General features: G+C 41.3%; 1 protein-coding gene across 1 annotated transcript in view; it reads left to right on the plus strand.

Annotated features, from left to right (window-relative positions):
• The window catches only part of NUP205 (nucleoporin 205), a 74,018-nt gene extending 63,438 nt beyond the window's left edge, over window positions 1–10,580 (plus strand). Inside the window, exons 37-43 of the mRNA XM_090287553.1 lie at window positions 600–728; window positions 941–1,067; window positions 4,307–4,473; window positions 5,989–6,112; window positions 6,595–6,723; window positions 7,302–7,375; window positions 10,227–10,580. Coding sequence (XP_090143679.1) covers window positions 600–728; window positions 941–1,067; window positions 4,307–4,473; window positions 5,989–6,112; window positions 6,595–6,723; window positions 7,302–7,375; window positions 10,227–10,379 — 903 coding nt within the window. The 3' untranslated portion in view covers window positions 10,380–10,580. The remainder of the gene's footprint in view (window positions 1–599; window positions 729–940; window positions 1,068–4,306; window positions 4,474–5,988; window positions 6,113–6,594; window positions 6,724–7,301; window positions 7,376–10,226) is intronic.
• Window positions 10,581–11,987: the final 1,407 nt, after the last annotated feature.

The following is an 11,987-nucleotide window of genomic DNA, read 5'->3' on the forward strand; positions in this document are numbered from 1 at the left end:
ACATACTGCCAGCTTTGAAAAGCTCATCCTTTCCCTTTGAGACCTTGGGGAAAATTGTATTCTCAGACGAAATGGACCAACACTTCAAACAGATGGCATTTTATCTGCCAAGGAGAACCTGTGTGTTCCCAGCCTCTTTATGAAGTCCCCAGAAGTGGCCACAGGAATAACAGCCTTTAAATTTGAGCTTTAGTAGAGAATTCCCATGGACCTGCTTGTTACAAATCATCTTTTACTTGCCATTTCACTTTGCTTCTCGTTATTTATTGACTTGTGTTTATTTAGTGAGCATCTACCAGGGAATTATTTGGTGTCATACGGAGAATTTTTTGGCAAGCACTTAGATTATAGTTCGGATTCATTGCTTTAAACAAATGGTATTATTCTTGCGAAGAGTTAACTGCCAAGCATATACATTTGCAAAAAGATGAATTTTAATAGTGCTTTAGTTGACTCAGTTGGCAATAGGAAATAAGACACTTTAAAGATTGATTCCACTCCCCACTGAGTTTTTCTTTTTTATATCCCTCAAGAAAGAGAGGTTGCTAATTTTAAACATATTTAACTAGATATGAACTCAGTATCCTTTTCTTTTTTAGCGCCAGTGCTTGGGACTGCTAAGTCGCTTTGGGGGCTCCGACAGACTCCGTCAGTTCAAATTTCAAGATGATAACGTGGAGGGAGACAAAGTGAGCAAGAAAGATGAGGTTGAACTGGCTATGCAGCAGGTAAGAGGAGTGGGAATTTGTACCTATTCTTTAAGTGTTTTATGGTTTTAGAAATATCTGATGAAAGTAACATTTGAGTGATTTTACAAATTGATTTATAACTGTTGTCATTTTACAAATGGATCATAACTTGATTCTCCTTCAAATCTGAGTTTCCATATCAGGGCATTTGGGGAGCTAGTATTTTTGTTACTGCTATTTTTCCTTTGTAGATTTGTGCCAATGTCATGGAATACTGCCAGTCACTCATGCTGCAGAGCTCCCCCGCCTTTCAGCAGGCCGTGTGCCTCTTCACGCCGAGCCTGTTGGAAAGCGTTAATCGAGAAGGCCCCCGGCAAGGTGAGCCTCGTTCCTTCTCACGGTATTGGAGGAAACGGGTCGTTGTGGTTACGGCCAGCTCTCACGGCCTCCAGTAAGATGTTCTGTTGTTTTTCCTTTATGAGTAACAATGGGAAATTTTTTAAACAACTTTAAGACGGAGTGGTGAAGAGGTCTTATTGTCAGACCTATGGATAGACTGGGGAGCTTGAGGGAATAGAGAAATTCTGGATTTTATGAGGATAAATCTAGAAGAGACTTGTGGCCAGAGTATAGATTTGAACAGTAGTTGAGACTCCAAAGGAAGGATCTAGGATTGGAGAGTAAGGCAACTGGGTGAAAGATACAAAAATAAAACAGACCCATTCTCTCCAAACATATTAGGCTGCTTGACACTATACAGTATATTCCTGAGACTCTGTTCATTTTTTTTTTTCAGTCTTTTTTCTCTGTCCTTTTCCTTAACTATTTTAAATTCTTCTATCTTCAAGTTCACTTATTCTTTCCTCAGTCAGCTCCATTTAGCTGGTAAGTGTACCCAGCGAATTTTTTCTTTCAGAAGTGGTCTTTTTCAGTTCTAGAATTTCCATTTGGATTTTTTCTACTGAGATTTCCTGTGGTTTTTATTGATTATGAGCATATTTTGTTTTCTCTTGATTAGCTACTTTGAAACCCTCATTCACTAATTTCCAACATCTGGTTCACCTGAGATTAGACTTGATTGGTTTTCTTGTCTCTCGAGAATGTCTTCCATTTTCTTAGTTGTTTGTATGTTGGACGATTTTAAGTTGTACACTTCACTTCCTACCCGTGACTCTGCTTCTGTTCACGCTGATACCTTCAGGGAGCTGTTTTTGTATTATGTTTAGGTCTTTTTACTAAATGGTAACAAAAACAATAGCAATAATGAAAGTAATAATAGCTAACGTTTAGGCAGAGCTAAGTGCCAGGCACTGTTCTGAAGCATTTACATATAGTAACACATTTAATCCTTACCATCATTCATTCGAGCAGAGCTCGTTATTACTGCCATTTCACAGATAAAGAAACTGAGGCGCAAGGAGGGTAATTGTTTGGAAAGTTTGCTTCCAGGAAGATCCCTAGAATAAAAAGCTGCCGCCATGGGAGGAGATACTGATCCCGGCGTGCTCTCTGCAAAGGTGAGAGATGGTCTTCACTCTGGAGTGACTGGCAGTCCTACCAGAAGCCCCTCATTCAGAACAGTGGTTTGCATATCGCCCAGCAGTGACATTTAACCTAATCTATCCCCTCTCTTGTCTGGCGATTTGTAAATGAATATGAGTCTGTTTATTAATCCTTGTAGGGTCTCGATGGAGACCTCTATCTCTGCCTCAAGAGAGAAGTCCTTTTCTTCCCCCTTAAACCTAAAATTTTAGAAAACAAATTTAACCTGAACATAAGATTTTCAAACAAAATTGTAATTTTGTCATTTATTCTTCAAAAACATTAATCATATGCTAATAATGTAACAGTAGTAATTATTAAAATTTTGTTTCATTTCTTCTCACTTTGAGCCAGTCTTTCATAAACTGTTATCATTCTTTGATCTTTAATATTTAAAAGATGAACTTTATGAAGCCTTATAAATTGATCTTTATTATTCCTCAGGCAGGCAGGTCTGTGGTAGGTCCACGAACACTGAGTTGCATATAGAGAGGCAGTTTAACCTACTGCCCAAGAACACAGACTGGTGATGAGCTGCCAAGATTTGCGTCTCAGTTCTACGAGTCTATTGCTGTGACTGCAGAGAAGTGACCTTTTTGTGACTCGGTTTCTTTATCTGTGAAATGGCAGTAATAACAAGCTCTGCTCGAATGAATTATGGTAAAGATTAAACGTGTTACTATATGTATTGTAAATGCTTTAGAACAGTACCTGGCACTTAGCACTACTTAAATGTTAGCCATTCTTTTCATTATTGCTATTGTTATTGTTACCGTTTAGTATGTTTATTACTACTTGTGATCCAGGGACCCTTTCCTATAGCATCTCTACTGCTTGGACCTCATGGTCTTTCCTGTGGAAATATGTTTTTGTAGTCACATTTCTTGTGAGCCACCCCATCTGACACCTACTCCTGATAGCCTCTGAACACTAGTGTTTTCTAGACTGGAGCATGTTAGTGTGTAAGAACTCCTGAAAATGCAATGGAGTCATCTCAGCATTAGACCATCATCTTTGTGGATATCTTCCTACCAGGGTTGATATCACACGTATGTTGTCTGGGGACCAGGGTACCTAATTTCACCAGGACAAGGCTGTGTGTAGATGACCTGTATTGTAAAGACTGTCACGTTTTCACTGAAGACTGGAACGGGAAACCTGGCGTATCAGATGAGTCTCAGATGTCCTAGCTGGTGGCAACATCCACCGATAAGGGGCTGTTTTCTTTCTGCCCCTCTGCACGGAGACCTATGAGATGTGACTCTGGAGCAGAGTGGAGGGAGGTGGTAGTGCAGGAAGCAAATGCAGATCTCCCTCAGTGTTCATTGCTGTCAGGGCCATTAAAGATGATCTCCACATTGAACTTGAAATTACTGAGGTGTTTCTCAGGAAGTCCCTCGGTCAGAGGCAAGCGCGCTATTTGCAGCACACAAGCCGTCCATAGGAGAGCGGTGTTGCTGTTCTCCAGCCCCTCCCCCTGCAGACGGCTTTCCTGACAGCTTACCGTCCTTGTGCCTTCATCAAGATTGTCAAGTAAAAGGCAGACCATTTTGTTTCACTACCCAAATGGAGCTATTGTTGTGAAAGACTCATTGAAGTTCAAATCCAGTTATATTTTTTGAATATTTTAGCTGGTGTTTTCCTTCTCTCTTTGGAAGAATGACTTTGAGTGGGGAATTCAGCAACCAGACAGATGCAGACTGGAGGTGAATCCAATAACTAGAGCAGTGAGGCAGGGATTACTCCTGGAGCGTGTGTGCGTAAAGGTTTATAACTAACACAGAGTTCTGGAAGGTGTCTTCATCCAACAGAGGGAAAGCTCTCCCTGTGACCGTGAGTCAGATTTCCTTATTCGCTCAAGGTCTTCAGCCTTATGTTCATCCCTGATGATGTACATATGGTAGCTCCTAACTACTCCTTCGAACTGTCAGCGGTATTTAAGGGTAGTCTTGGGTTGGTTTTAATGATAGTTTACATGCCCTTAAAGGCGTGGGCGTCCCTTGTTTTAAAACAGGTCATTTGAAATCCATATAAAATGCTTATAAATGGAACATTGTTTTTTTATCAACTGTTAGATTCCCAAGCTCCCGTAGTTCCATATTGGCGCCTGCCTGGTTTGGGCATTATTGTCTACCTGCTGAAACAGAGCGCTAATGATTTCTTCAGCTATTACGACAGTCACCGCCGGAGTGTCAACAAGCTGCAGAATGTAGAGCAACTCCCACCAGATGAGATAAAAGAGGTATGAATCTTATAATGAGCTTTGAAGCCAATGACTTCACCAATAAGGGCCAGGTTACTGGTGTCAGACTTGTGATGATGCAGTGAGACAGAAGGAATGAAAAGGATTCCTCTGTGTGGCTTGAAGGAGAGTTCCTCACCTCAGCACCACGCCTCGGAAGCATAGAAACTCTTGACTGAAGACAGTGAAGTTGCACCTGTTCAAGAAAACCACCTGCCAGTCAGTAGAATGGCAGCTGGCCTTTGAGTAGGAGTTTGGTAACTTACATTCTAAAATCTGTGCTGAGAAACTTAGGCTTCTATTACAGGTGCTTATTCAGCAAATGTGATTCCTAAGCTGTCCCTGTGCCTTCAGTATCTTAGTACATATTTAGTGAAGTTTTCAGACAGTGGGATGATGTATCAGACGTGACTGCCTGTTCTCAGTGACCCAGAATCATTCCCTGGCATTTATTGAGGGTAAAGATGCTGAGGTGCCGGCCTTGCTCCGTGAGTAGCCTGCCATCTTTCCCATGTGGTACAGCTGAACTGTAAGGCATCTCTTGGCCGGTGCTGAATCTTCCTGGTGTCCTGCGGCAGCCTAGATGCTGAACCGTTTTGCCATTCCTGGTTCGCACCAACTTCCCTAAAAGCTCTATGTCACTCTTCAGCGTAGTTAAAGCCTCCTCCCTCTTGCCACTCTTCAGATTGTCATAGGGAATGTTTATTGAGTGTTTACGATGCACCAGGTCCTGAGCTACAAGTTCTGCCTGAATACACGAGGCAGATGGTGTTGCTCTTCTCGTTTCTCAGATGAGGAAGCGGAGGCACTGGAAGCTGGGACACCCAAAGCCACACAGCTAGCGAGTCCAGGCTGAGGCAGGAGTTACTGACTGGGCTCAGGTAGCCCCTGAATAGTATGGTTTACATCTGGTAGCCCTCCCCCTCACGCGTGGCTTATGGGCGACGCTGGGGCTGGCCAGAGGAACTGGAGCATCTCGACCATGTACATGCCCTCCCACCAGCCCCTCTGCCAGACCCTGTGTCTGAATTTTAACTGAACCGTGTGCCCTTAGGGGTCTGCCAAATGGAGAGGTGCCAGGGAGGTCCCGGTTGGTGAGCATATCTTATGCTCTCAGTCTACTTCCCATTTTCTTCAGAGGATACTTGACAGCTGTTACAGAAATCTGCATGGCAGCGTTACACCTACTGCTGGAAAACCTGTTCCTTTTGTCTTAATTTGACAGGAAATTCAGGGTTGGTTGGCCCATCAGCAGATTGGAAATGTCTGTTTCAGGGACAGGATTTTTTCAAGAAGCACCAGATGAATATTCATTAGTAATTCAGCTGCTTCTCTGGCTCTTGTTTTTTAAAGCTACTAGCTTCCTCACTACGTAACTCATGTCTGCCAGGGTATTTAAACTTGTTTGAATATTTTCCACAGTGCTTATTACGAGTGACCCTCTTATAGTAGACTCCAGGAATTGCTGCTGACAATTTGTGTCATTCTTACACTGCGTTTATTTCCTTTTCTTAGTTGTGTCAGTCTGTGATGCCTGCTGGTGTTGACAAGATCTCCACTGCCCAGAAATACGTTCTAGCGAGACGGCGCTTGGTGAAGCTGATCAACAATCGAGCCAAACTGCTGTCCCTTTGCTCTTGTATCCTTAACGAAACCACAGTGGGACTTGAATGGTAACCTCTACAGGAATCTGCAAACGTAGCAACTGTTTGCTGCTTCTCACATTTGGGCATCAAAACCGTATGGAAAGTGACATAATTACTACTCCTTTTTTCCCCAGTTAATGCCTGATAATATCCAAATCGGAAGTTTTCTTATCTTTTGGAGCGGCTAGTAACCCTGAAAATGTATACAGACACTTTCTGTCAGGACAGGAGACAAGGACACAGGCGACTGCTGGCTCAGGAAGCCCCGCCCCTGACCCCGCCCCCCAGTCCCCACCACCTTCTCAGCTCACCGCTGCTTTCTGGGGACACACGTTCCGTGGAGTCTCACCCGTCTGTTAGGCTGACACCGTGGGTATGTCACCAGAAGGCACAGTCTCCTTTTATCTTCTCCGCAGAAACGGGTTTGTAAAGAACTTGTGCTGAGATTTTCCTTGACCTGAGCTCTGCCCTGTAGTTATCATAGAGACCTGCCTGTTCATTCTTTGGCGCCATCTGGAGTATTATCTGTTACATTGCACGCCCACCGATTCTCAGGATTCCTTGTTTGCCTCCAGGACCTTGTTTAAAAGCAGAAGGCCACAAGGTAAACTCTGTTCTGCAAATTAATGAACCATAAATGCCTTTGAATTTCAGTGGCTTGGAAAACAGTCTCGTCTTTATTTTTTTATGTGTCTAGCTTACTAAGAGTAGATTGGATAATCAAGACCTACTTAGTGACTAGACACGGCTTTGTTTTGTATTTTACTTCTATCCACGGGAACCTGTGCAGAACACAAATGCATCTCAGAGGCTGCTCCTTAGCTGCTCCTCAGCTTCTTTCAGTTACAGGGTGACCCAGCTCCAGAGACCCCTGGTCACACATCATTGTTGGGAAGAAGGGGAATGGGTCAGCCTCGGCCAGGGCTCGTGCTGCCGGAGTGAGCCTCCGCGGCTGAGGAGCATGTGCTGGGTCCCCCGGGGAGCACGCAGAAGGCCCGCTGCGGAGCCCTGGCCTCGAGCAGCGGCGGGATTCCCAGGGGCGCCCATTTACTGAAAGGGGAGTAGCAGGCTCAGTCTTGTTCCGTGTTTTCCACGGCCCTGTGGTTCCGTGTTTTCGGGCTCCTCCACCATATGGTAGGTTTATACTTGCAAAGATGGTTTGATCATGTCTTCTGTCTCTAGATTCCTTTGCTTCCGAAGCCAATATGGATTTTAGAAGTGGGCTGACTACAGTGAGCCAGCACGACATAGACCAGGTAAGGTTTGCTTCTCATACGGAAAACGGAAGAAGTCTGGTATGTTCGCAAGATGATCATTTTCAGGATGTATACAAAGACCTGATTTGAATTCTGACAAGGCCACCTTACAGCTATGTGACTCGAAACAACTTAACTTAACTTCTGAGCCTCCATTTCCTCCTTGGAAAGATGGGAATGATAGTTCAGTTTCAGAGGTTTTGTCAGAATTAACTGAGGTTTCATATATGAGGCTCTAGGATAGTGCCTGGAACCTAGTAAGAGTTCAGTAATTGGTAGGCATTATGATCTGGAGACTCCTAATTTTTATTTTTATTTTTTATTAACTTTGTAGAATTTTTCAGAAAATAATTTAATGGAGAGATTGCGAGTAGCCATTAAAAATTTCACTTTTTAATTTATAATATTATATAGTCACGTGTTGCTTAAGGATGGGGATACATTTTTAGAAATGTGTCGTTACGTGATTTTGTGGTTGTGCGAACACCATAGTGTGCACTCACACCAGCCTAGATGGTGTAGCCTGCTACACACCGAGGCCCATGGGATAGCCTCTTGCTGCTGGGCTGCAAACCAGTTCAGACAGCATGTGACTGTACCGGATACTGAAGGCAGTTTTAACCCAATGGTTTTGTGTCTCTATAATAGACATTTCTAAATATAGAAAAGGTACTAAAAATATAGTATAAAAGTTAAAAAGTGGTGCACTTGTATAGAACACTTACCGTGAACGGAGTCTGTAGAATAGGAAGTTCCTCTGGGTGAGTCAGTGAGTGTGGGTGAGTGAGTGTGAAGTCTAGGACATTATTTTCTGCTACTGTAGACTTTATAAACGCTGTGCACTTAGGCTACACTATATTTGTTAATTTTTTCTTTCTTCAATAATAAATTAACCCTAAGAAAACAGGAAAACAAGGAAAAAAAATAAATTAATCTTAGCTTATTGTAACTTTTACTTTATAAGCTTTTTAGCTTTTTAAACTTGAACCCATTGTTCAGCTGTACAAAAATATTTTTATAGCCTTATTCTCCAAGCTTAGCTTCTTTCCACTTATTTATTTATCTTTGCTTTTGACACTTTTTGTTAAAGACTAAGACACAAACACACACGTAAGCCTGGGTCTACACAGGGTCAGGATCACCCATGTCACTGTCTTCCACCCTCACATCTTGTCCCACTGGGAGGTTGTTGGGGACAACAACATCATCTCCTGTGATGACAGTCCTTTTGGACCACCTCCCGAAGGACCTGCCTGAGGCTCTTCCTGAGGAAGTGGTCCTCTTTTCAGAAATATGCCCACAGTAGCTTTGGGTGTCTTTTTTTTTTTTCATCATAGATTTGCTTGTAAGCAGCTAACGCACCGTGAACATTCCTCTCTATTAATAATGGCAACAGAGTCACTAGGTGATAGGAATTTTTCAGCTCCGTTATAATCATATGGGACCACTGTGACACATACAGTCCAACGTTGACCAGAACACCACTACGTGGCACGCGACTGTATATGCGTGGTATTCTATACATACATAGTAGCCCTTTGATCAGCAGTGTTGGAATTGAATGAAGAGCATTCCGAAAACAGTTAAAATGAACACCTCGTAGAAAACAAATACAAAGTCTTAGGGACACAACTGTTATCAGATGTGTGTGATATTAGGGACTAGATCTGCTCCTAGGCAACTAAAATAAATGTCCTCGACCGTGATTTGATAAAGCCTCTGCTTTCCCCGAAACCCCTTTGGTCACTGCCTTTCTTAAAACTGAAGGTGGGGTCTTACCCAGGAAAGAAAGGCACAGTCCCTGTGCTTTCAGACCCACATCAATAAGACATTGTAGATACTATGCTGTCAGCTGAGCCCCGACTACATTTGCCTCTTAGTGACTTTGTAACAGTTATTTATTTTTTAGTGTGGGTTGCTTAGGGAAGCTAATGTTAAGTGAGGCTATCTGCAGAATTAGCTAAAAAATATTCCTTCCAGAAGATGTTTAATGAATATATGTTGAGTTAATGACTGGTCTGTTATAAAGTTAGAAGAAATGCAGGATTAGTAAGTAGCCTTCTCACTCTATGCTTTAATTTTAATGCAAAATTGAAGTCAGGTAGATTCACATAATTTCGTACTTGATTTTAGCTTTTCAGGGTCCTACCAAAAAGATCCAGCTGAAACTACATAGGCTTTCTAAAATACAACTGAGGTCCAAAGTGTGTACGAGATTTTATTTTCCCATTTATACTTTTTTAAAAGTAAAAGCACGCACATTTCTTTGTTTGTTTTAATTGCAACATGAAGTTAGAAGTTCAAGTTCTTTCCAATGTATCCTTTATTTCCTTCTCCAAAAGCATCCACCCTTAATAACTTAAGAACTCTCTTTTTTTTTTAATGTATTGGTTTTTTAGATTGGGGGAGAGAGAAACCTTGATTTTTTTTTTTTTTTTAAATGAGAAACATTGATTTGTTGTTCCACTTAGTCATGCATTTATTGGTTGATCCAACCCACAACCTTGGTGATCGGGCTGATGCTCTAACCAACTGAGCTGCCCAGCCAGGACCTTAGTAACTTTTTGTATGGCACTGCAGGAAATGTTTTTGCACATATGTCCACATGTCAACAGCATCAATAATTGTTATTTAAAGCAGGCTTTAAATTTTATGTATTTATACAGGAAAAGAAAGAGGGGAAAAACAGTATGAATAAATTCGAGGGTGGAAAATATAATTAGTTTTTCCATTTGGTACATGAGAAAGGACCAGTATTATAAAGATTCAAAGGTATTTTAAATTGGAAGGCATGGAATAAAATAAATAGTTGAGACTACAGTGTTAATGAAATGTCGTCTGTTTCCTCTAGCTTCAGGCTGATGCCATCAACGCTTTCGGAGAATCACTACAAAAGAAACTTCTGGACATTGAAGGATTATATTCCAAAATTCGATCTCGCTATAGTTTTATACAAGCTCTTGTCAGACGTATTCGAGGCCTATTGAGGATATCACGGAACTGAGAACTCGTGTTTATTATACTCTTCTAGGCAAGAGAGGAATTGGGGAAAACTATCTCCTTTTTATAGATTAGTTTGTCTCTAAATTATGGCCAAAAAATATTTTGCTATTTCTTTCTTTATACATGGACATTTTTTTCTGTAAACTTCTTTGCCCGGTTTTATCCTCACTAGTAAAAATAAACACTTTAAAAACAAAACAAATGTATAGTTAGTCTTTTTGAAATTTTACCTAGAAAATGATTGACATTATTGGGAATCTATTGTATCAGTATAAACTTTCTGCAGTGGTGGTTTTCCCCGGGGATATAGTTCCAAATGCTAAATTAAAGGCATAGTCTGGAAATTCTCACCTTTTCTCTCTTTGTACCTATATTACACTTCTGTGGTACTTAGGATTACTCTCTGGGGCACAGTGGGTAATCAGCTATAGCCATGCTCTTTAATAGGATAGTGTACTCAGTACTGTGAATAATGTATTATAGAAATTTCTCAAAAAATCAAGCCATCTCTTTCCGAAAATTATTTTTTCTTTTCTGCATTTAAATGATATAATAATTTGCATTTGTTCTTTAAAAATGATTGTGAAATTTCTCTAATCCTCTCCCTGTATTTCTGATATAATTAATATGGTATCTACCATTAGGGCAAAAGAATTTACACAATCACCTCTATTTCTTGCTCAATTATATTTGTGTGCAAATGAGTACATCATCTGAAAGTCCATTGTTTCCCTTCTGACCACTGATTTTTTCAGCCTAGCATATAGGAGAGACTGCTTTGAGAAGGGGAAAGAGTCTTGACTCTCCTGTAGTAGCAGAAAATTAATTCTTTTTTTTTGTTGTTGTTGCTTTTTCTTGGTCTTTATTGGGGCAGAAAATTAATTCTTAATGCTGTAGTGTTGCTCTTATTTTTAATCTTATAATGAAATTTCCATGGCTTTTAAGCATCTTAAAAACACGTTGTTGTTATATTTTTAAATTAATTTACTGCCCACCACTTATAAATACTAGTCTTTATATGTTAATAAATAAAAGTCTTAGAGGGGCACAGATGAGTAACTAAGTGGGTATAAAATGTAGTGATAGTGACTTGCTCCACTGGTCAGATGGAACATGGTGGTCTTGACCATCTGCAGCTCGGGCAGGAATCTACATAATCAGAAGAGCCTGGAGCACAGAAGCAAAGCATTCTATAAACCTGCAGGACAGAGGTATTAGCTAAATTTGGAGTTAAGATTTTGAATTTACTAAGCTCATAACTTGTTTTCCCATCATTTCTTCTAAAATTCTAGCCGACTGTGGTGGAGCAGCTGGGGCAGCGGGGGCGTGTGTGGGAGGGAGAGGCAGCACCCATTGCAGCCGCCTGTGTGCTGCTCAGAAGGCGGCCGGAAGTGCTGTTTGTATCATCAGCCCTGGGGGACACGCGGCCTGACTCGCCCTTCTGTTCCCCGCACGGAGAGAGGGCGCTGCGTGCAAAGCAGAAGGGATAGAAACAGACGGTAGTTACTGTGTTTTTTAAAGTTTTAGCATTTAAGGGGTAGGTTGACTTATTCCTTCAAATAAGCATAGGATTTTAATGCGTTGTTTTTACTGAGTTAATCAGTTTGAT

Source organism: Furipterus horrens, unplaced genomic scaffold (assembly GCF_987537825.1).
Source record: "Furipterus horrens unplaced genomic scaffold, mFurHor1.1.pri manual_scaffold_9, whole genome shotgun sequence".
Lineage (NCBI taxonomy): Eukaryota > Metazoa > Chordata > Mammalia > Chiroptera > Furipteridae > Furipterus > Furipterus horrens.